Source organism: Oratosquilla oratoria, chromosome 40, assembly GCF_046742065.1.
Source record: "Oratosquilla oratoria isolate Oo_2021 chromosome 40, ASM4674206v1, whole genome shotgun sequence".
In the NCBI taxonomy this organism is placed as follows: Eukaryota; Metazoa; Arthropoda; class Malacostraca; order Stomatopoda; family Squillidae; genus Oratosquilla; species Oratosquilla oratoria.
The window spans coordinates 6,128,574-6,155,667 of record NC_134816.1 but is presented as its reverse complement, the minus strand read 5'-3'; the positions used below and the strand labels follow the sequence as shown (position 1 = coordinate 6,155,667).

The window sequence follows — 27,094 nt, the reverse complement described above, 5'->3', positions numbered from 1 at the left end:
ACGGATGGTTTGACCTTCGGCAGGAGAGTATCTGATCATGCGTCCACTCTCCAAGCTGAGGCCATAGCGGTCCAAGGAGCGTTAGAGCATGCTCTAATATCTCGAGCTGGTCCTGTGGTAATCCACACGGATTCACAGTCTCTGCTAGGCAGCTTAGAATCGACACAGCCCAGCGACAATGTACGCCTACTGACCTCCATCCTAGCACTCCTGCTGAAGCTGCATCAGCAAGGCAGGAATGTTACGCTCAACTGGGTGCCGAGCCACGTAGGTGTCCCAGGTAACGAGCTAGCCGACGCCGCAGCAGAAGCGGCGCGCCAAAGACCCAAAGTCGATGTTGTCGTCCCTCTTAGCAGAAATCAGTTGCGCCTACGCACCAGGGCTCTTAACCAGGTACAACGGTTCCTTCAGCACAGACTGGAGGCAGAGGTGTCAGAGAGGGCGAGGTGGTACAGGGCAGTCACAGACTACGAGCCCCTTGTATTTCCTCGCTCCACACCTAGAAAAGTGGAAACTCTGCTCTTCCGTCTGCGGCTGGAGGACCGTTGTTTCTGGCAGATTAAGATCAACCTGACAGCAGGAGATAAGAAATGTCAACATTGCCGCCACCCAGAAGCCACCCTCGAACATTACCTCAAGTATTGCCCCGCAACTGCTTTTCTGAGGAGAGGGCCTCCGACAACATCTGAGGGTCTTGTGCGCCGCCTATGCAGCCACTTAAGCGATTACGAACTGCGTCGGCTGGTGGAGTGTCAGCCCCCACTTTAAAATTATATACCTTTGCACTTGTTCATGTCAGGAAGGGTGATTCGCCAGGATGTGCATACATATTTCACATAGGTATGCACATCCGGGAAATGTATGAGTGGGCGTGGCCAAAGCCACACACACTCATACATTGAATCACCCCCGTTTTTTCTTTTTTCTTTAAAATTTATTACACAAATTGATAACAACACTGTCCACTGAATACACAGTTCTCTTAGGTAGGGTGCATTCACCGAGATGTGCATACGTACATCATATATGTATGCACATCTTGTGAATGTATGAGTGTGTGTGGTTAACCCACACACACTCATAAGTCAAATCACCCTCCAAACGGGCTCACACTTAAAGCCCGTGGGAGCTTAACTCCCAAATTTAACAGAACAGAAATAACTTTCCTCAATATTCTCCTAATCTCCAGCGAAGAAACAACCCGCAGTCTACACCCTGAAGAAGCCTCAGATCGAGGCGAACAACTCTAAGTTTCGGTGAATGTTAGTCAACAGTTTCCTCTGTTACTAGAAGATAATTAATCAAGTCGGCATACAACAGTATTTAAAGTGAGCTATGCTACTCAGCAAAGAGAAATGAATAATTTCATCCAGTCCCTCTCTAAAATTAATAAGATCTTTAAAAAAAAAAAAAAAGAATTCCTACCTTAAAATCATGGAAGCATCCAGTGCAGTTGATTTTAATCAGAATTATCTGAGAGAAAACTTGTGCCCAAGAAATACATATATATATATATATATATATATATATACATATATATATATATATATATATATACATATATACACATATATGTATATATATACATATATATATATACACATATATACATGCATATACATATATATATATAAATATATACATATACATATATACATATATACACACACATATATATATATACATATATATATATATATACATATATATATACATGCATATACATATATATATATATATATATATATGCAGATATGTATATATATAATATATATATAAATATATGTATGTATATATATATATATATGTATATATGTGTGTGTGTATGTATGTATATATATATATAATATATATATATATTATATATATATATATGTATATATATATATATATTACTGTTGAATGCTAAAGCACAAGTGGCATCAATGATTTTTAGAGAACATTTCTCTAACTTTCTAAGTATCATTTTCTCTTCATGGTTCAAACTCTGAAGGAAAGTACGAAAGTCGTCAGAGTGGTTTTCCATTTTATACCGAGAGCTGTTTCAACCATTTCACATGGTCGTCTTCAGGGTAAAACTGATTACAAATGTGAAATACATTAGAATGTAAAGGCCCGTGGGCCGTACAAACAACAGAGAAGAAATAAAAATGGTGGAATATGATTAGTGGGAATATGCGGGTGGGCGGCGCCAGGAAGGAGGCCCTAGTCTTACGATGGGCTTACGTCACGTCTTGTCGGGTTGTCACTTCCGGTGAGCAAATATCTAGATGCACCCTCTCGCCGGGACCTACGGGGAGCTAATGTCACGTCTTATATATAAGTTGTCATTGTCTTATTTGTGTCCACTCTGAAGAAGTCCTAGTTGGACGAAACGTCAGAAATAGAACTTCAACGGATTCTTGGCGTTTAAACTCACCACCCTACCACTCATATATATATATATACATACATACATAAATATACCAAGGCTTTTTCCCCCTTACAGGGGAGGTAGCCAAAAAGGAAAAGGCATAAAATCATTTCCACCCATGCCATCCCTGAATACACTCCACACCCCTCCACCCTCCCTCTCATCTTAGCACCTCCTGGATGACGGGTCATCCCTGCACCTTGTCCACTGCCCTGCGTCAGAAGCAGTGTCGCAAGACACAGCACATCCACAGCAAGGTCGCTTCATTAAATCGGCGACCCCCCCTCTCCGTCCCCCCATGCATAAAGGAGAAGACGGTGAGAAATCCCTTCGGGCTGCGTCAAAATTTGCTCACACATACTACCTCACCCCCTATTCCCCCGCCCATTCCACTTCATGCATCACAACATCATCCATATACAACCATTCTCCATTCACCCCTGTCTTCTGTCCTCTCCCGTCCTTCCTCAACAGACTTTCCCTCTTCCCCAAAGCCCCCTTTACCCCATCCATCCACCTCATCCTAGGACGTCCCTTCTTGTTCACTCCCTCCACATCTGCCTTCCATACATCTTTTACTAGCCTTTTTTCAATCATTCTTTCCATGTATCCAAACCATCCTAATACTTTTTCATCAACCCTATCTCCCAACCGCCTTTCCACCCCCGTTCTTCTCCTCACCTCCTCATTTCTCACTCTATCCAGCCTAGTAACCCCCATCATACTTCTCAGACACCTCATCTCAAACACATTCAAACTCCTTCTCTCTTCTTCTTCTCTTATGTTCCATGTTTCTGCCCCATACAGTGCTGTTGGCACAATCACTCCTTCAATTAGTCTCCTCTTAGCTTCCATTCCCAAATGTCTATTCCTCATTACACTTTTTAATCCACCAATGCATTTACTCGCTTCTCTTAATCTACATTCTACCTCCACCTTCACTCCACCTTTTCCTGCCACATTTACACCCAAGTATCTAAAACTATCCACTTCCTCCAGTCGCTCTCCCTTAATGTTCACTTCCAGACTACTGCCACTTTCACCCCTAGTACATCTCATCACCTTACTTTTACCCACATTTATCTTCAGCTTTCTTCTATCACACACTCTCCCAAACTCTATCTATCGACGGCTCCCAATTTTAGAAGCATTATATATTAAGGAGTTAAGCCCAGATCTAGATAAACAAGCAGGCGACCTTAGAGCCCTCCCAAGCATGAGAGAAACCGGTGCAAATCCAAACATGAGACATAACACCACAAACGCCAATATGGGACAAAACGCCACCAGTGCAAACACGAAACAAAACGCCATAACCACAAGCATGCCACATTCCGCCACAACACGCACCCGGAGGCTCTTCTAGTGCACGTGACATTTCGTCACTGCCCTAAATACCGGGTGACCTCCCCTAGAGTGTTTAGCCAGTAAGAAGGCTTAGTATAAAACTTAGAACATTCATAAGACTCATCGGATTAATTCTTTTCCTATAAGATAGTACATCCCTATAGCTACTGAGGAAGGGTCTAGAACCCGAAATCACGATCTAGCTAATATGACTACATACAGCCAAGTCATAAATTTCCTTTCTAAGGAACATAAATCTATAATAAGGTATATGGAAAATACCTATAAGAAAATAATTAATGCAAAACTAGCCATCACTTTTAATGATATATGCATTAGAGAAAAACTCCTGCCCAAATTCACGGGTCACGGAGGTTAATATGCATACCTAGGGTCAGGTCACTTTGGGTCAACAGCCAGGTCAGCGATTTGAATGAAATGTATAGCAATCTAACTGATTTAATTATTAATGCACAAAATACATTTATCCCCCTAAAGTCAATATGGAAGAATAGTAATACTCTCAAATGGATGACGGACAGACTGAAACATGAAATCGGAATGAAAAGAGGACTTTACGTATGAAAAAAAAAACACACAGTAAAAAAGGGGAAGCACACCTTAGATCAAGATATAACGAAATGGCAAAACTGGTTAAAAAGAATACACCTTACAGCGAAATGTAACTATGAAATTAAGGTTGGCAGTCAAGCAAGATTCAACCAGGGTTTCTTTCATCTCTGCAGAAAAAAGCCCAATTAAAAACGATGAAAATGTCATGATAGAATCGGAGGAAAATAAGTGAGGAGTTTAACAAACATTTTCTCTTGGTGTTTACTAATGAGAGGTTAGATAAGGTACCTGACTGCAATCCGATTTTCAGAGGGATGAAGAAAGTAGACTATCTTATATCAACTTTAGTAAAGTAGAAGTAGTCAAAATCCCCGGGTTCAGACGAAAATTTTCCGAGAATGCTTAAGGAATGTAAATTTGAAATCTGCGACCAGTTAACTGAAATATTCAATAAATCGGTAGACACTGGCTTTGTGCCTACTGTTTGGAGGCAGGCAAACGTTGTTCCTGTTTTTGAGAAGGGAGATAAATCGCCTATATGCAACTACAGGCCAATCAGTTCGACATCGGTTATAGTTAAATGCTTGTATCAATAATAGTAAATAGTGGAGTTCCTCAGGGTTCCGTTCTTGGGCCACTTCTATTCATAGTATATATAAATGATATAGACCATGGACTAAAATCTACTGTTTCCAAATTTGCTGATGATACAAAACTGTGCGGAGTGGCAAATGATCACTCAAACCAATTAGATATTCAAGAAGATTTAGATAAATCACAGCAATGGTCTGAAAAGTGGCTAATGAAATTTAACACAAGTAAATGCAAGGTAATGCACATAGGTAAAAATAACAGCAAGTACGATTACAAGTTATTTGGAAATTCGTTAACAAAAGTGGATAGTGAAAAAGATCTCGGCGTAATTATCAGTAACGACCTCAAATCATCCAAGCAGTGTATTTCAGCCTCTGAGAAAGCAAATAAGATTCTGGGATTGATTGCGCGATCTTTTGATTTCAAAAGTCCATCACTCATTAACAAGCTATATAAATCGTTAGTTCGTCCACATTTGGAATATGCTGTTTCCGTATGGTCACCGAATCTCATTAAAGACATTGACAGACTGGAAAAAGTACAACGGCGAGCCACAAAACTGATTCCAAATATCAAAAATAAATCATACGAAAATCGACTTAAGCACATGAATCTGTTTTCCCTAAAAAAGCGTAGACTCAGAGGTGACTTGATACAGGTCTTTAAGATTTTAAAGGGAATTGACAACATCAAAAGTGACCAAATTTTCACATTGAATGAGAATCAGACAAGAAACAATGGTCTCAAACTGTCCGGAAATAGATTCGATTTGGAAGTAGGTAGAAACAACTTTGCCAACCGTGTAGTTAATGAATGGAATAAACTTCCTGCACAGGTAGTGCAATGTAGTTCAGTTCGAAGCTTTAAGAATCATTTAGATAAATACCTAAGTAAGATGCTGTAATTATTATAATTTATGTTATATTATTTGTTTTTATTTTGTTATAATTTGTCTGTCTGATTTTCATTTATTATTAGTTATATGTCAATTTATTATCATTTACTATTTACCTGTTTGTTTGTTATTCAACTATACCAATGCATTTATTTATGTATTTTAATTGTTATTTACATTGTTATAGATTTAATTTATTATTAATATGATTTTTTTTTTTTTTTTGCATCCGACCTAGATATGGATCAAAAGGTCTCCTGTCGGCATGCTTTGCCTTTGTAATCCTTTGTAATCCTTTGTAATAGACTCAGAGAACACATCGAGAGACATGATTTAATTCATGCACTAAAGTATATAATGCGTCAGATAACAATGATAATTGCGATGTTATTTACCTTGACTTTAGCAAAGCGTTCGACAAAGGTGCCCAACCAGAGAGTACTAAATAAAATCAAAGCCCATAGCGTAGGAGGAAAAGTGTTAGAATGAATTAGAGCTTGGGTCAGTAACAGAAAACAGAAGGCTACCATAAATGGGGTAAAATCTAGGTGGGGCAATGTTACCAGTGGGGTTCCCTAGGACTCGGTTTTGGGTTCCTTATTGTTCATTATGTACATAAACATGGGATCAATAGTGATACTAGTAAGTTTTCGGACGACACTAAAATGGGACCCCTAATTAGGTCAGGAGACAAGGCTGAGATTCTGCAGGATGATCTTAACGAATTGTTCACATGGTCGGTGAAATGGCAAATGAATTTCAATATCTCCAAGTGCAGCGTGTTAAACGTAGGGCTACACAACCCCGAAAATGAATACAGCTTTGATAATACGCTTATAGAGAAAACTAAATGCGAGAGAGACTTGGGAGTTCTAATGAGTCCGGACCTTAAAACCAGGAAACAATGCATTAGCGCCAGGAATAAAGCTAACAGAACATTGGATTTCATTGCTAGGACGGCTACGAATAGAAGTGCAGAGGTAATTATCAAACTCTATCTAGCGATAGTTTGACCCATCCTTGACTATGCGGTACAGTATTGGTCTCCGTCCTAAAGAATGTGCATCAATTTACTAGAATTAGTAAAGAGAAGAATGAGCAAAATGATACATGGACTCAGAAATTTGCCTCATGAAGAGAGGCTTAGGCACCTTAACTTACACTCTCTGGAAAGACACAGAGTGCGGGGTGATCTAATAGAGGTGTTCAAGTGGATCAAGGGTGATGCAAACAAGGTTATCATATTAAAAACAGGGCAGGACTCGCAGTAATGAATTTAAACTTTAAAATTTAGATTTAAGAAGGAAATAGGCAAGAATTGGTTTACTAATAGGGTGGTCAACAAATGGAATAGGCTTGGTAACCAAGTAGTGAGCGCTGAAAGTATCAGTTGTTTTAAGAAACGGTTAGACAACTTTATAAATGGGGATGACTGGTGCTGATGGATATGGAGCTGTCTAGTGTAGGCCTTATGGTCTCTTGCAGTCTTCTTCATTCTTATGTTCTTATGACCATTACGAATAAAAGTGCAGAGGTAGTTATCAAACTCTATTTGCATTAGTTAGACCCATCCTTGACTCTGCGGTACATTTTTGGTCTCCATCGTATGGAATGAATTCACTAAAATCAGTACAAGGTAGAAATGATAAAAATTATACATGAGCTCAGAAATTTCCCTTACGAGGACGACTTAGGCAATTTAATTTACACTCGCTTGAAAAACGCATGATGCGGGGGTGATCTAATAGAGGTGTTCAAGTGAATCAAGGGCATTAACAAGGGTGATGGAGACAAGGTCATCATGTTAAGACAACAGGGAAGGACACGCAGTAATGGATCCAAATTGGACAAATTTAGAATTAAGAAGGAAATGAACAAGAAATGGTTTACCAATAAAGTGATTAACGAATGGAACAGACTTAGTAACCATGTAGTGAGTGCTGTTTTAAGAGAAGGTTAGATAGCTTTATGGATTGGAATGTTATGTGGTAATGGACATGGAACTGCCTAGTGTAGATCTTATGGTCTCGTGTAGTTTCCTAGTCTCCTTCTTTCTTATGTTAATATATATATATATATATATATATATATATGTGTGTGTGTGTGTGTGTGTGTGTGTGTGTGTGTGTGTGTGTATTACGATTCAGGGATTGCAAATCTCTGTATTACTAAAAAGCCGGTTGGTTCCTACATGTTCAAACTTGTGTAGACGGCTTTTCTGGTGCCCTCACCTGTCACTATCTTACAAGTTCCAAGTTGCATTGGCCACACTCCCTCTAGTGACTTATAAAAGGCACTTATTCTAACCTACGGGGTACACTCCCCTCCTCCTGTCTCTAAGGTCTGACTGTCCCGTTGGAACCAGTGCCTAAGTTCATTATTTAGTAGTAAGAGATCAGCATTAATTTGGCAATTGTGACCTCTCAGGTGTGATATTTATCGTATGATGTATTAGTTAGGGAAAGTGATATTTATCATAGAATGTATTAGTTAGGAAACGTGATATTTATCATAGGATGTGTTAGTTTGGGAAAGTTATATTTAGACTAGAATGTGTTAGTTAAAATGTTATTTAGCACAAGACTTATGTTTGGCCGTTCAGAATTTACGGTGTAGAGTTGTGTTATTGTTGCATTGGAAAGAAGGTATGATACAATATTTCTACCTTACGTAATTACATATTTTTTTTGTTTTGGTTGCCACTCTTTGAAAAAAAAAAAAAAACGTATAGTGATCCAATTTATTCATAAAGAACTAGCCAAAAACTAGTATCCTTACATCTCTCTCACTTTTCTCTCTCTTTTTTTATTATTACCATTACACCTGTTGGTGTGTGGCATCCCTCTAGCTTAAAACTGTTTCAAATTACCACCACAGGCCCACTCTACTTCTCGAATTCCCCTCTTGCATAACTCTTTATACTTCAAACACAAACCACGAGGTTGTAATGATAATATACATATACATACATACATACATACATATATATATATATATATACATATATATACATATATATATATATATGTACATATATATATATATGTATATATATATATGTATATATATATATATATATATATATATATATATATGCAAAGTAGACCACTTGGAAAAAGAAACTAACGAAGCAGAGCGCTTTCGTATATTACATCTTCAGTGCAACAAGTACATAGTGATAGGAATACATAGACATTATATACATGATACAAAGGAACCAGGACAGTTTTGAATAAGCATACCGACCAATTACCCCCTAGAGAGCGGAAGGTCATTGTCAATTATCTTACGATGGTCGGGCGACATTAGGTCACATTCGCCAAGGAGAGCGGAAGGTCATTGTCAATTATCTTACGATGGTCGGGCGACATCAGGTCACAGTCGCCAAAGAGAGCGGAAGGTCATTGTCAATTATCTTACGATGGTCGGGCGACATCAGGTCACAGTCGCCAAGGGTCACTGTTTCTACTACTTATATAGGGCGACATTAAGTCAATTTGTTGGATTACATTTTACATGATATTATCTTACTAATTTCTTGACAAATGAAATTATCAAGTTTGTACAAGCCTTTATGTAGGTTGGTATTTTGATTACAAGTGGTATGAATCAAACTGCACTCTATTAAATTTCTTGCTATTATGTTGTTGGTATAATAGATTGCCTGGGCATTACCCCAATCAACTGGATGATTATTTAATTCAATATGCTTGAATATACCACTAGAATGATTGCCATCCCTGACATTTTTCTTGTGTTGTTCAATAGGTTTGGCAGTTTGACCTATGTAAAATTGATTACACATTTTGCAAGGAATTTTATAAATGCATCCTTTTTTGATTTCAATACTATTGTTGATAAGTTTATGTTTTACTGTACTATCATGTTTAAAAACTACCTTTACGTTAAATCTTTTTAATAATTCTGTGATACTTAACAAATTTTCTTGAAATGGTAAAATTAAAACATTATGATAATTGAAAGGTGATTTAGGCTGAGGAGTTAAAAATGATTTCCTTGCAAAATTGTAAGTAATATCAAGGAATTGCCTAGGGTATTTTAATTCTAGCCCAATGTTAAAAACATTTCTGATTTCTTCATCAATAAATTCAGGACTACAAATACGAAAAGCTCTTAAATACATTGAGGCAAATACTGTACGTTTAATATTATTTGGATGAGAATAATAATAATGAATATATGAACTTACATTGGTTGGTTTACGATATACTTTAAATTTAAGGCTATTGTCATGACGTAGGATAGTGCAATCTAAGAAAGGTAAGGTACAATTTTTCTCAATTTCTAAAGTAAATTTAATAGAATCAACAAGGGTATTCAACTTAGTTAAAAAATTATGGACATTTTTATCTTCTGGCCAAAGACATAAGATGTCATCAATATACCTAAGCCAAGGGATCTTAGGGGGGAAGATTGTGCGTAATATTTTAGTTTAAAAAAAATTCCATGTATAAATTACTTAAAACTGGGGATAAAGGGTTTCCCATACTCATGCCGAATTTTTGGGAATAGAAATTACCATTAAATTGAAACTTACAATCTTTGACACATAATTTAATTAGTTCAATCAATGTAGATGATGGCAATGGAAGAACATGTTTATTAAGTTCATCTTGAAGGTAAAATAATAAATCATTTATGGGAACTTTTGTGAATAAACTGACTATATCAAAACTAACCAATGTAAACTTATAATTAGGTTTAATATTATGGAGTTTGTCTATTAAATCAGAAGTGTTTGTAACATGAGAAGAAGAGATTGTACCTACTAAAGGGCTAAGGATAGTAACTAGCCATTTGGAAAGCTTGTAAGAAGCGGAACCAATTGACGAAACAATAGGTCTAGCGGGGTTGTTACATTTATGAGTCTTAATGAGACCATACATATGTGGCAAAGGGGGACTAATTGAAGTGAATTTCTGTAAGAGGTCTCTATTCTTATGAAGCAGTTCTTTTAATTTCTTATTATAATAACTATTAACTACTTCTGTAGGATTTTTGTTAAGAAGTGTGTAAGTATTGTTATCATCTAATAAATCATTCATTTTTTCTAAGATAATCAACCTTGTTTAAAATAACAACTGCAATTCCTTGATATTGCTTACAATTTTGCAAGGAAATCATTTTTAACTCCTCAGCCTAAATCACCTTTCAATTATCATAATGTTTTAATTTTACCATTTCAAGAAAATTTGTTAAGTATCACAGAATTATTAAAAAGATTTAACGTAAAGGTAGTTTTTAAACATGATAGTACAGTAAAACATAAACTTATCAACAATAGTATTGAAATCAAAAAAGGATGCATTTATAAAATTCCTTGCAAAATGTGTAATCAATTTTACATAGGTCAAACTGCCAAACCTATTGAACAACACAAGAAAAATGTCAGGGATGGCAATCATTCTAGTGGTATATTCAAGCATATTGAATTAAATAATCATCCAGTTGATTGGGGTAATGCCCAGGCAATCTATTTTACCAACAACATAATAGCAAGAAATTTAATAGAGTGCAGTTTGATTCATACCACTAGTAATCAAAATACCAACCTACATAAAGGCTTGTACAAACTTGATAATTTCATTTGTCAAGAAATTAGTAAGATAATATCATGTAAAATGTAATCCAACAAATTGACTTAATGTCGCCCTATATAAGTAGTAGAAACAGTGACCCTTGGCGACTGTGACCTGATGTCGCCCGACCATCGTAAGATAATTGACAATGACCTTCCGCTCTCTTTGGCGACTGTGACCTGATGTCGCCCGACCATCGTAAGATAATTGACAATGACCTTCCGCTCTCCTTGGCGAATGTGACCTAATGTCGCCCGACCATCGTAAGATAATTGACAATGACATTCCGCTCTCTAGGGGGTAATTGGTCGGTATGCTTATTCAAAACTGTCCTGGTTCCTTTGTATCATGTATATAATGTCTATGTATTCCTATCACTATGTACTTGTTGCACTGAGGATGTAATATACGAAAGCGCTCTGCTTCGTTAATTTCTTTTTCCAAGTGGTCTACTTTGCATAAGTGAACACACGTACCCGTGTTCTTATTAGCATATATATATATATATATCTATATATATATATATATATATATATATATATATATATATATATGCATGTATGTATGTATATTTTGGCAGCAGGTTTTCCTGTAGATAGATTTCATTGAAGAAAACAGCACCATTTGCATTAATGATCTTCTTATGGATATTTTCCACTCGTCTAACTATAGACTTGGCTTCATTGCTTAATATAGCTATAGCTCGTCCGAAGAACATGAGTCGAAATCAGAAGATTACGTCGAAGTTTAGTTGTGCTTGACGTTTCGCACACTATGTACATTTTCAAAAACGATGACAAAAGGTCAGGGAACAGGATATATATAAAAAAAAAAAAGGGGGGGGGGAGATATATAACAAAAGAACAACAAATAAGAGAAAAGAACGAGGTAAGAAAAGGTCAGTCAATCAGGAGCGACGATGTCGTGGATGCGATGGCCAATCAGGTACGTCGGACACAGGAGCTGAGAGCAGTGACGTCATCAGTCGTTGTGGATTCCTGGAAAATTAGGAAAATCTCCGCGAGGACGAGATGACTAAAAATTTTTTGTGCCTGTAGGCTCAAAGGTGGTCTCTCCCGAATAAAGAGAGCCTCAAGGATCTGTAGTCTTCTTGTGTCTTGTGCTTGCCCTAAGATTGTAATGTTTTCAACCATGTTGGTCCTAGTAAGTGTGGTTTTGTGGCAAGATTCACTGTTTGCCTTAGGTGTGCTGTTCTGTAAATGTAGGCTGATTCTTCTAGTGAGCTTAGTGGTGCAGTATCCTATGTATGAAGACGGAGAGTACTCACAGTTCCCTTGTTTACAAATAAATTCACACACAAGATGACTACGTTGGAGCACAGAAGATTTGCAGGCGGGATTGTTCTATAAAGGAGATTCGACGTTTTCTTGTTCTTGTAATAGATTATCAAATCTACGCATTCAAGAGGGTTGACTGGTTTGACATGACGTTTGATAATTTGTTTCATTATTTTCTCTTCGACTTTATAATATGAAGTCATGTGGGATTTGCAATACATTTTAATTTTGTCTCCTTCCAAATTGGGCCTGTCTGAGGTTTGGTCCAAATTGGAGGGAGTTTCTAAACAACGCACGATCTTTTTGTATTTATCGTTGATGTTTCGCAGTATTTCTCCAATTGTTACCAACGTTTCGAAACTTCCTGGTTTTATCTTCTAGGCGATGTGACGAGCAGGCTCCGTGATAGGATTATTTATATGTTGTGTGGTGATAATTGGGGTTTCCTCAAGAAGAGGACTCCGCTGAATGGCTGCCATAGGCCAGTAGGGATAGAGAGTTAAGGAAGGTTTGTCGGACTTTTCGCAGTGTAGGTGTTTGATCTGCATAGGCCCAGTCGCTTTATGAAAGGCATGATCTGCAGATTCTCGACTTGCACGTTGAAGTTGGATTAGTTGGTTTGTATGAAGATGGCCTTCAGGAACAGTAACCTACGGGCATCTGATTTTTTTTTCTATGATTCTTGTGTTCTTGTCTAGAACTTTTCTTGTTAATGATTGGTTGTGTGAGGTGGTGTAGTGTAACTTAATCTGTTGGATAGACGGTATGTTAAGCGTCTTGTTAATTTTGTTGCTGTCATATTAATGTAGGTGTGAGGTTCACGCTCTTCACTGCTGCACTTGTACTGGAAGACAATAAATTTTAACAATGAAAGACCTATACAAGAACACAACAGTCATAAACAAAAAGTTCTTTTGGCATGGTAGACAGGAGGGCACTGTGGGAGGTTTTAAGGGCAGTCAAGTATTTTTCGAGAGTAGTAGAGCCTGTGTTAGGATAGAAAATGGAGAGAGGGAGCGGTTTGCGGTAAAGGTTGGGCTGTATCAGGACTGTGTCATGTCGCCATGACTGTTCAATATGTACATATATGGAATAGTACAAGAGCAATGAGGAGGTGAAGAAAAAAGTGGAAATGCAAAGGAAGGTGGGATTTAATCTGGATGAAAGATTATTAGGATGGTCTGGGCACATGGAAAGAATAAGTGAAAAAAATAGCAAAGCTGGATGGGGTGAACTTAATGTACGACCGAGGATGCGATGGATGGATGGTGATGTTTGTTGATTAAGGAAGGGAGAGGTCGGGGTATAGGGGTTAGTGGAGGAAATTGTGTGTGGATGATATTCTGATGCAGCCCGAAGTGATTTCTTCCCGTCTTCTATATTTCCGCATGAGGGGACGTGAAAGTGTGAGTGGCTCTGGTGTGGACGGACTGTGTCTTGCTGTATTGTTTCCGACCCGAACAGTGAGGAGGAGACAGGGGTGCCACACACACACACACACACACACACACACACACACACACACACACACACACACACACACACACACACACACACACACACACACACACACACACACACACACACACACACACACACACACACACACACACACACACACACACACACATTTTCGTCGGATGGACGGCGAGAATTGGAATTCCGAAGAAAAAGGAAAATCTACATAGTACCTTATTGTATTTATAGGGATGGGGAAAGCTCGTGGTGTAGTGGGAAAGTGATAAAAAAGGAGAAGGGGAGGGATAATTGAGGGAAATGGAAGGAAATGAGGAAGAGGGGGACATGGTCCAGGAGGCCAGGCGTCTTGTAAACAAAAGACGGACCGATGATGACGATGATTTCGGTGATGACGGGATCAACAAAAATGTAAAGATTAGAAATATAGATAAGAGCAGCACAGTGGAAGGTGATGATAATAGTTTCCAGGGATTTAAAGAGGGTGGGGGGGATACCAACCTCCCCCGATTAGCAAGACTAGAGGAAAAACTTGATAAAATGACCGAGCACTGGGAAAATAGGTTCGGTAACGTAGAGAATATCTTAGCAAAAACAGGGAAGCTAGCAGCAAGTGAACAATATAAAAAGGTATGGATAAAAAGAGAAATGAATAAAGAGGAAAGAGATGAAGAAAAAATGAAAAGGCAAAAAGCTAAAAAAAAAACAAAACAAAAAAAAAAAAAACCGAGAACAGAACGGAGTCAGAAAAAGAAGAATCATATTGGAGAGTAGTGAAATTGAAAGTGAGGAAATGGACCATAACAGAAAGAAGCAAAAAAGAAACAGAAAATACAATGGAAATAACAGAAAGTTAAGAGTATCCTACACAAATATAGATGGATTAATAACAGGACTGAATGAACTGAATGATTATCTGAAGGAAAAAGAACCGGACATAATGGGAATTGTAGAGACAAAATTAAAAGGTCCACTACCACCCAACAGCATAGGACACAATGCATATAATTATTGGATTAGAAACAGAGAGATAAAACAAAGGGGTGGATTTATGTTCCTGACTAAGAAGGATATAAACGTAAAGAGTGTCACATATGGAAATAATAGAGTAGAGATGATTATGATAGAAGTAGAAGACAGAGATAAGAAGAGCAGAAATTTTGTAATAAACTACGTGCCCCCAAAAACAGCCTCGAGGGAAGAGAGTGAACATAAAAGTATGTTAGAAGACACAAGAATAACATTAAACAAGATAATGGAAGATGGAGGAAGAATAGTTATGATGGGCGACTTTAATTGCAAAGAAATTTGCTGGAAAGAGATGACAGTAAAGGGTGAAGAAGACTCATGGGGAAATCTTCTACTTGAGATGATTATTGACCACACAATGACACAATGGATTCAAGAGAACACTAGGTATAGAAATGAAGAAGAACCATTGAGACTAGACCTAATAATCACATCAGAACCTGAAATAGTGAAAAAGATAGAATACCAGGCACCAATAAGTAAAAGTGACCATATATTGATAGAACTAGAACTAAATGAGGAAAAATACATGAAAAGAAATGAACAATATAGAAAAGGAAGATTGATGTATGATTTTTTCTTTTTTTATAAAATAAGAGAATTCTTTCAAAAAGAAAACTGGGAAAGAATACACAAAGATACAACAGTAGAAGAGAAATGGAATATTTTGACAAAAAATTATAAAAAAGGAGTGGAAAAGTATGTCCCAAGACAAAAACAAGAAAAATAATATGTAAAGTGCTGGTACAACAAAAGTTGTAGGGAGTTAAAAGACAAAAGAGATCAAGCTTGGACCTAATCGAAGAAAGACAAAAGACCTGAAAAATGGAAAATATATACTAGTTATAGAAATAAATATGTACAAGTGTGCAGAGACGAAAAAAGAAAATATGAAAAGATGTCATAGAAAAATGTAAAGATCAACCAAAACTATTTTACAGATTTGTAAACAACAAACTGAAAAACAAACAAGAATTAGAGAAATTACAACAAGGAGGAGTTGAATGCACAGAGGAAATAGAAATGGCAGAAATAATGAACAATCATTTTAAATCGGTGTTTACAAGGGAGAACATACAACCTGGAGAGATCGAATGGGAAGAGAAAGTCCCCCCTATGAAAGAAATAGAAGTAACAAAGAATGAAATAATGAAACACTTGTGTAATCTTGATGTCAGAAAATCGCATGGACCAGATGAAATAGCAAACTGGATTTTGAAAGAATGGAAGAATGAACTGGCAGACAAAATACAAAGCATAATAAACAGTTCCTTGAAAGAAGGAAAAGTTCCAAAAGATTGGAAAAGGGCAAATATAGTACCTATATACAAAGGAGGAAATAAAGAGGACCTTACAAACTATAGACCAGTCCCTCTAACAAGTACAATAGCAAAAATCTGTGAAAGAATGATCAAAAGTAGATGGGTAAAGTATTTAGAAAAAAAAACGCACTAAATCCAAGGCAGTTTGGATTCAGACAATGACGATCTTGCGTCACCAATTTAATATGTTTCTATTCAAGGCTAATAGATATAATACAAGAAAGAGATGGATGGGCTGATTGTGCATTTCTAGTCCTAAAAAAAAGCTTTTGACAAAGTACCACATAAGAAGTTACTTAAGAAATTAGAAACTGAAGGAGGAATACAGGGCAAACTGCTTAAATGGATGGAAGACTTTTTGCAAGAAAGAAAAGTGAGAGTAGTGATAAGAGACGAACACTCTAACTGGGATGAAGTAATAAGCGGTGTTCCCCAAGGAACAGTTTTGGCCCCAATAATGTTTGCTGTATATATTAATGATATGGATAAAGAAATTGAAAGTTACATGAGCTTCTTTGCAGATGACGCAAAATTGTTAAAAAAAAGTGAACATGGAAGAAGATTGTGAGTCACTACAGAGTGATCTCAATAAAGTCTGGGAATGGAGTAGGAAGTGGGAGATGGAGTTCAATACCAAAAAGTGTAGTATAGTGGAATTTGGAAAAAGCAAAAAAAGAATAGAAGGATCATATAAATTGGGAGAAGAAGAAATAAAAAAAAAAGGAGAAAATGAGAAGGACCTGGGAGTCATTGTTATGAATAATATGTCACCTGAGAAACATATAAACAATATTTTTGGAGAAACTTATAATTTAATAAGAACAATCAAAGTGGCATTTACATACCTGGATGAATAAATGGTGAAGAAAATATTAATCACTTTGATAAGACCAAGATTGGAATATCCATCAACGATGTGGTCACCAAATACAGAAAAAATGTATAACAAAACTTGAAAGAATACAAAGAGCAATTACAAAATTGGCACCAACACTCTCAAAACTATCATATGAAGAGAGACTAGCAAAACTTGAGCTACAGACACTAGAGCAAAGAAGAGAGAGAGGAGATTTGATAACTATTTACAGAATCATGAAAGGCATAGAAATTATTGATAGAGAGGATCTAATAAAATGGGATGAAAGAAATACAAGAGGACACGGAAAGAAAATCAAGAAAGACAGCTATAGAAGAGATCTGAAAAAGAATAGTTTTCCTCACAGAGTAATAGACATTTGGAACAAGTTAGATGAGAAAGTAGTGTGTGCAAAAACAATACATGAATCTAAAAATAGTTGAGATAAAATGAGATATAAAGACGGGACACCACGAGCATAGCTCCCCTTCCCGTAAAATACGACTAGGTAAATACAACTAGGTAAATACACACACACACACACACACACACACACACACACACACACACACACACACACACACACACACACACACACACACACACACACACACACACACACACACACACACACACACACACACACACATATATATATGTATATATTCACATATACATATATATATGGTGGTACATTGTGTGTGTGTGTGTGTGTGTGTGTGTGTGTGTGTGTGTGTGTGTGTGTGTGTGTGTGTCACCCCTGTGTGTGTGTGTGTGTGTGTGTGTGGCACCCCTGTGTGTGCGTGTGTGTGTGTGTGTGTGTGTGTGTGTGTGTGTGTGTGTGTGTGTCACCCCTGTCTTCCTCTGAAGAAGCACAGAGCAAAACCGGTCAGGAATAAACTCAGGAACTCGGAACTAGACCCGTGACTTCTTTTTCCACCTTCGTCAACATATATATATATATATATATATATATATATATATATATATATATATATATATATATATATATATATCTTCGAGCGACTGAATACAAAGAATGAAGCCATCCAGTTTGAGATGGAGAAAGAGGAGAACGGCCGATTGCCATTTCTGGATGTCATGGTGACGAGAAGCGGGTCCACACTGACAACGGGGGTTTATAGAAAGGACACCCATACAGACCGGCTTCTGGACTATGGCAGCTGTCATCCGGCCACGCACAAAAGAAGTGTGGTCAAGACTCTGTGGTCTAGGGTGGAAAAGGTGTGTTCCGCGGAAGATAGGAAGAGGAAGGAGAGGAGTCACCTGAAGAAGGTATTTAGGGACAACGGTTGCCCGAATTCGGTGATAAAAAGGTGGACGGCACAACAACCGAGGGGTAGGATGGACGACAGACGACCGGACGTGCCGTGGGTTACGGTCCCTTATTTGAAAGGGGCTTCTGAGGCAGCGGCCAGACTGTTAAGAAAACACGGTGTTGAAATAGCACACAAACCGAGGAACACGCTACATAGAGCCCTGACCAAAATTAAGGACATTGTGAGCCAAGCGGACCTAATAGGGGTGGTTTATGACATCAGGTGCAAAGACTGTGAGACACATTATGTTGGGGGAAACTAGCAAGAAATTAGCGATTAGACTGCTAGAACACCAGAGGGCTGTCGGTAGGAGGGACATGAGTTCGGCCATTTTAAGACACTGCGAAGAAACGGGACACGAGATGGACTGGCAGAATGCGGAAAAAAGCTCCAGATTATTCTTGGAAGCTTGGTCAAGTGACGATAATAGTGTCAACAGATGCATCACTCTAAACCCAATTTATAAGGGAGCGAAGGATAGGCTGGAGAGGAAGCATACGTCATAATTTGTTTATGTTGTGTGTTTTATTTGTTTTATTTGTATTAACACGACGGTAATGTGTTTCTTGGTGTGTTTTGTATTATTACATTTTATTTTTATCTATGTAATTTATTAACGGTGAGGGAGGGTTTTGCTTCACTTTACGGTGACAATTTCTGGGATCTGTGACAGTGGATGCTTCACGTGACTTTTGTTCCGCGTGGCGAGTTGTAGTTTATCGTATTGTTGTGGCATATCACAGTGTGCAGCTTTTATACCCAATCTTGGGGGCATTTTTCACACTGCATTTTGTTTTCTTATTTATCTTAATGTGAACTCCTTTTTGCATGTTTATTATATTGATGGATTATACGTTCTTCTTCTTCTTCCAATTTCTTTGTTATGTGACAATGCATGCTACGCGGGACATTTGTTCCACGGGGTGCATTGTGTTGCGACCCATCGGCAGCGGGTTGAGTTCTTACAGCCTTCACTGTATTTTCTTTATCTATTCTGTAGTAAACTCTTTGAATGTTTTTAAGGAAGTATTGCACATTTTGTATTATAGTTTTATATATTTTTGTTGCTCATTTGTGTTTTTGATATGTTCTACCTGCGTTGGAATATAGGTTAATGGGAAGACCTGTCCCACTGTACCAGGTATCCCCTATATATGTACATTTCCTATTGCTACCACTGTATTACCCTGAAGACGAACCCCGGACAGGGTTCGAAACGTCGGAATAAATTGACGAACGTCGAGTCCAGCGTATACTTTCTTCCATAATATGTATATATATATATATATTGTATGTGTGTGTATGTATATATGCATATATATATATATATATATATATATATGTATGTATGTGTTCGTAAAGAGCCAGGAGCCATGTTATCGGAAACTTTCAAAACACTGGACTCAGAGTAACAGAATTTATTACCGACGTTTCGAACCCTATCTAGGGTTCGTCCTCAGGAGTTTTACTATTCTGTTAAAAAAAAAAAAAAAAAAAGGCAACTCTGTTCAATCCGGTGGGACCTGTCCCAGAGAACATCGGTACACTATATAACTGAATCCTTTTGCTTACGATGTATAACCCTGAGGACGAACCTCGGACAGGGTTCGAAACGTCGGTAATAAATTCTGTCACTCTGAGTCCAGTGTTTTGAAATTTTCCGATAATATATATATATATATATATATATATATATACATATATATATATATATATATATATATATATATATATATATGTGTATGTGTGTGTGTGTGTGTGTGTGTGTGTATTTAGGTAGCAGGTTCTCATGTAGACAATTTTGATTGAAGTTCACAGCAGCTTCTGCGTTCACGACAATTTTTGCTGAGTAGCTCTACATCTCTGACGATGGAACGGTGAGCAATGGGTAGCTCCCATAAAAGTTGTCCGAAAGACATAGAAAGTTCTTGTAGACGAAGAACAGTTTATTGTTACAAGCTTTCGACCTACATAGGTCATCTTCAGGTTCTGGTACAGGCAAAAAAGGTGAACACTTTAAATACGGAACTAAGGTACAGAATGGGAGAAAAGGAGGAACGTGATTGGTCGAGGCTGGCCAATACGGATCTAGGCATTTACCTGGGATCCCTCTTGCGAACCTGCCTGAGCCGTACACCGTTCGTCTTCTTCTCTAACAATTTTATAACTGTTGTGAAAGTTTCTAAGGCTAGGAGTTATGTACATATCGGTGATTTGAGAGTTGAGAGAAGGGTTTTGATTTTTATATAAAGGGCTTCCAATATACGTAGACGGGAGTAATCTCTTTCGGTATGCAGGATGGAAGTTCCTTCGACTAGCATTTCTCTAGTCAGACTAACCCCGTGAACCTCATCTGAGTGCTTCTTCGGAGCTCCGTTTGACAGGTGGAGTGTAAGGCGCCTGGAGAGCTTCGTAGTGGTTCTTCCAATGTATGTAGAGGGCAGGGCCGCACAGTTCCCTGAAAAACATTTATATTCATACACTAGTTGAGTCAGTAAATTCACCAGGAGTTACAAAGGATGAAGCAGAATTTGCTCTAGAAATTATGAAACGAGAAATAGCACCTGGGGAAGATGGTATATAGATAGATCTTTTGAAAGACGCAGGGAAAGAACTTCGTTGTAAGTTAACTTAGTTGTACATCCAGTGTTTACGTCAAGAAAGCGTTTCCGAATCTTGTAGTGATTTTGCTTCACAAAAAAGGAGACCAGAAGGACCTTAGTAACTATCGACCGATTAGCTTGCTATCAAATGTACATAAAGTATTCTCAAAGATCCTTACAAATAGACTAAGTCAAGTTCTAGATAGAAACCAACAGGGAGAACAAGCAGGCTTTAGAAGCAGATTTTTGACTCTTGACCATTTGTAGGCGATGAATCAACTTATTGAAAAAACGACAGAATAAAATATACCTCTTTGTTTAACTTTTGCAGATTACGAGAAGGCCTTTGACTCGGTAGAACAAACAGCAATACTAAACTCGCTACACAAACAGGGTGCAAACGAACAGATCGTAATGGTTCTAGGAAATATGTGTGCGAAAGATGCCGCTGTAATTCGATTACATAAAAATACAGAATTGGTAAAGATCGAGAAAGGAGTACGACAAGGTGATATAAATATAATAGAATTATTTACAGCTTACTTGGAAGAGATCTTCAGAAGTTTGAGTTGGGAAGAGAAAGGTTTAAAGAATAATAGCAAATATTTTAACCAGCTCAGGTTTGTGAATTACATTATTCTTATTTCAGAAAAAGCAGACTTCCAAGATATGCTTAGTGATATGAATAAGGAAAGTCTAAAAGCAGGTTTGAAAATGAATTAGAGTAAAACCAAAGTAATGTTCAACATGAAATTTTAGAATAAAGAGATTATTATCGATGGTGAGAGTCTCGAAGAAGTTGAAGAGCATAATTAGTGGCCAAAATCATGATAATGAAATAAAAGGGGTATAGCAATTGGTTGGAAAGTGTTTGGTAAGAGTAATAAAATCCTGAGAAGCTCTCTACCTTTATGTTTAAAACGTAAATTTTACAATCAGTGCATTCTGCCAGCAATAATCAACGGTGTGAGACTTGGAAAGTGTAGAGGGCGATGAAGACAAAGCTAAGGAATGCACAGAGAGAATGGAGAGATCAATAATGTGAATAACACTGAGAGACCCAAAGAGAGCAAGTTGGGTGAGAGAGCAAACTAGAGTGAAAAATATTGTGGAGGCGGTAAAAGAGAGGAAGTGGAATTGGCCAGATAAATTAGCGCGAACAATTAATGAGTGATGAAGCAAGCGTGTTACTGAGATGAGAAGCTTGGAAGAGGGAGACCAGACAGTAGGTGTAGAAACGAAATAGAGAAGTTTACAGAAGTGACGTGGCAGAGGTTGGTGCAACTGTATGAATCATGGAATGCTATGAAAGATGCCTTTGGTCAGCAGTGGACTCAGAATGTCTGATATGTATATATATATATATATATATATATATATATATATATATATATATATATATATATATGACGTAAGTGGAGTAGGAAACACAGGAGTCTTAGTCTTGAGTCTATTTCTGACTAGTTTCGCAGGTATGCTTTTGAAAAAGCATACCTGCGAAACTAGTCAGGAATAAACTCAAAACTAAGACTTCTGTGTTTCCTACTCCGCTTACGTTAACCTGTCAGACTGTCTCATCATATATATATATATATATATATATATATATATATATATATATATATATATGTATATATGTGTATATGTATATATACATATATATAAATATGTATATATATATAAATATATATATATGTATATATATGTATATATATATACACATGCATATATGTATATGTATATATATGTATATATATATATATATATGTATATATATATGCACATATACACATATACATACATACATATATATATATATATATATATATACAGTATATATATGTATATATATTAGTAATCACACTTTTCTATACGAGAATATTCGTATATTCCTGTTCTGTTGTGAATATTTCTACCGTTGAAGATCTCAACGTTCGGCAGTTCCGTAGAAGTTCTCAGATGTTTATCATGTCTCGTTCGATGATAATTTTTAACTTTGTCGTGCGCTCATTAAGAATTAATCAATCCTCTAGGCAACTTTAGATCTCATGAAATTAAGAAAAATACTTTTTAGTTAGACAAGAAATGCTCCAAGTGTCTACTTTCTCGATATTTTTCTCAAGTTTATACACTTATTCTGATTTGTTACATTGTAACAAATATCTTCTATTCCATTTTTCTCAAAATCAACCGAGCAGCTCGCAGTGTTTGGTTTCAAGATTTTATTCTGGCTATCGCAAGGTGATTTTATTCGGCTTAGAAGAGACCTTTGGGAGTTGAAAGGAAGAGCAATCTTTTCCAACCCATTAACTACCATTGTCTCAATATGTTTCATTCCATCTAACACCAGACGACTTCTTTCGGCTTAAAGCGAACCTTTGGGATTTGAAGTGTTAAATTTTTGCATCAGTTATGGGTAAGATGCTTGAATCAATAATAGTTAATAGACTCAGAGATCACATAGAGAGATAATTTGATTCGTGACTCAGCATGGTAAATCATGTATGACTAATCTTCCATCTTTTTACACTAACGTATATAAGGCATCAGATAACATGATAGTTATGATGTTATTTACCTTGATTTTAGCAAAGCGCTCGACAAGGTGCCCAACCAGAGACTACTAAATAAAATTAAAGCCCATGGCGTAGGAGGAAAGTTGTTAGAATGGATTAGATCTTGTATCAATGACATAAAACAGCGGGTCACCATAAATTGTGTAAAATCCAAATGGGGGAGTGTTTCTAGTGGAGTTCTCCAGGGCTCGGTTTTGGGTCCCTTATTGTTCATTATGTACATAAACGACTTGGACAATGAGATTAATAGTGATGTTAGTAAGTTTGCGGACGATACTGAAATAGGACGCCAAATTAGGTCAGGAGACGACGCCGAAATTATGCAGGATGATCCTAACAAATTGTTCACATGGTCGGTGAAATGGCAAATAGATTTCAATATCTCAAAGTGCAGCGTGTTAAACGTAGGGCTACACAACCCCAAAAACCGATATAGCTTAAATAACACTTTTTTTTTAGAGAAAGAAAACTGAGTGCGAGAGAGACTTGGGAGTTCTAGTGAGTTTTGACCTTAAATCCAGGAAACAGTGCATTAGTGCCAGGAATAAAGCTAACAGAGCATTAGGTTTCATTGCCAGGACGGTTACGAATAAAAGTGCAGAGGTAATTATCAAACTCTATCTAGCGTTAATTAGACCCATCCTTGATTATGCAGTACAGTTTTGGTCTCAGAATGATATCAGTTCACTAGAATCAATACAGAGGAGAATGACCAAAATGATACATGGGCTCTCAGAAATTTACCTTACGAATATAGGCTTAGACATCCTAACTTACATTCTCTGGAAAGATGCAGAATGTGGGGTGATCTAATAGAGGTGTTCAAGTGGATCAAAGGCTTTAACAAGGGTGACGCAAACAAGGTCATCACATTAAGACAACAGGGTAGGACTCACAGTAATGAATCTACATTGGACAAATTTAGATTCAAGAAGGAAATAGGCAAGAATTGGTTTACTAATAGGGTGGTCAACGAACTTAGACTTAGTAACCTGTTGTTTTAAAAAACTGTTAGACAACTTTATGGATGGGGATGACAGGGAGTAATGAACATGGAACTACCTAGTATAGGCCTTATGGTCTCTTACAGTCTCCTTCATTCTTATGCTCTTATGTTTTTATATTTAATATGACTGGTTGATTTTTCTTTTTCTTTTAACAACATTTGAATGTAAGAACATGGACTAGATCATATTCGTGTTTAATCCAATGCCTGTTGCACTGTGAAATTCAATCATAATCTATTTCATTATCCATGTGGCGTCAACATATCTATATGCTTCTAGTGAAATGAAACAAAATGTTGAAATATATTATTCATTGTATAGTAAAGCCTTGCATAGATTCTAACAGGATAACATGAGTCACACTTGTTCTCAAATCCGGCACCACCATGTAAAGGGATACTAACTCCTAAAAGACCAACATGCAAAGGGTTAAAAATTGAGTCTGGTCCCGTGGTCTGGTCACATCACCACACTGTGCACTCTCATCACATGTCCCACTTGCTCATTTAATTATTTTTCAACCTCCAAAGGCTCAAAAGCAGCTGCTACCGGGCGCTCAACAACAGGTAATGTCTTTTTTTTACAACCCAGAGAAAAATAGAGATTAGACCTATATAAATATTGGCATTTGTTGCATGTGTGCACGCTACACAGCCACTTGCTCTTTCTGTAACCAGTGAACCATCCCCTATCTCCAATGTGTCCCTATCGAATACACCACTACCCTAGCACCAGTCACCAGTCACTAGATAGGAGCGGTAGGGATAGAGGAGCTAAGTAGAATAATATTCATGGAACTGCTCATGACGTGCAGGTGTTTCGCGACAGTAGTGAATGTGAGCGTAAAGATTGTTCTGTGCTGTACGGGCAGTGCGCTTCAAAAACAAACGAAAAATTTAAATCAAGATTTGTTTTTGCCTCTTTTGCCAGTAGTTTATTCAGTAACTTCTGCAGAATACTAATGACCTAAGAGACGGTGAATCTAGATTCTGTCATGTTTATTTCTTTTCTCGTTTGTGAGCTAACGAGAGAAAGTCTGTAGTTGGCAAATTCTCTATATGTGTTTTAGAACTGTAAGGCAAAATGGCTTGCTACCATATTAACCGTAGTAGTCACTGTTTTCTTTTTGCAAATATGTAACGAAGTGGAGCTCCCTTCTATCTGACAAAAATAGATAATTAATGGTAAAAAATATAAATAGATGATAATAATAGTAGTAATGAAAACAAGTTTCAGATTAGACAGACTCAGTGTTGGTATCATACATGTAGTTTCTCTTAATAACAAATGTTTCCATATCTTTCTCTTTTCTTACCGTGTTTACTATCCCGGTAGGCTCCTAAGCTACGGCCTTCCTCAACCCAACAGCAACAACAACAACAACAACAACAACAACAACAACAACAACAACAACAACAACCGCAACGACAAGTAGATGAGGTAAATGAATCCACACATGGCTACATGACAGACCTTCGTGAATATTATATAGCAGTATAGTTTTTCGATACGTTCGTCCCAGCTGCCATGACTGTAGCCTTTCTTCCGTAACTGGCTGTGGCATATGCATCAGATTGCATTTCCTGCATGGGCTAGCTGAAAAGATGGTTGAAGGATGACTACTTTTGGAATTATTGTTAGAACTTATTCAAACTGACTGTTTCGTACCGTTGTCTACAAACATTTGTATATCCTCCCTTTTGCTTAGCTGGAAGGTGTTCAATCCCTCCCAATCATCCCTGTATAGACACTCAAATTGAATCCTGTTTTGTAGACTCAGAATCCTTATTAAAACAAATAATGTGAATATGAGTTCCAGTATGTTCTCGTCTGACTGCAGATTATTGTCTAAATTACACTGATTAACCAATATTAATATTTTGATATTTTAAGTGTACTGATTCCTTTTCTCATATAATAAGCCCTCCGACATAAAGCCCTGTACTGAATCATGTTTCTTAGACCCTTTAAAATAGGTAAATAAAAACAAAAGAGGTCAGTTTGTTCCGAAATGATTGTATTTTTTTCGTTTCAATAAAACTGATTGATAGATAATTCAATTCTTAAGTAATGCTGAGTCGTTATCTATTATCGCTTTATGTTTTGGTTTATCCATAGATAATCATGTCTTAATTTGTATATGCTGCATCTATATAGAGTATTTT

General features: G+C 37.2%; 1 protein-coding gene across 6 annotated transcripts in view; it reads left to right on the top strand.

Annotated features, from left to right (window-relative positions):
* The window catches only part of Syn (synapsin), a 747,383-nt gene that overhangs the window by 383,772 nt on the left and 336,517 nt on the right, over positions 1 to 27,094 (top strand). For all 6 annotated transcript variants that reach the window (XM_076177098.1, XM_076177097.1, XM_076177095.1 and 3 more), the window contains one exon: positions 25,460 to 25,495. In XM_076177098.1, coding sequence (XP_076033213.1) covers positions 25,460 to 25,495 — 36 coding nt within the window. The remainder of the gene's footprint in view (positions 1 to 25,459; positions 25,496 to 27,094) is intronic.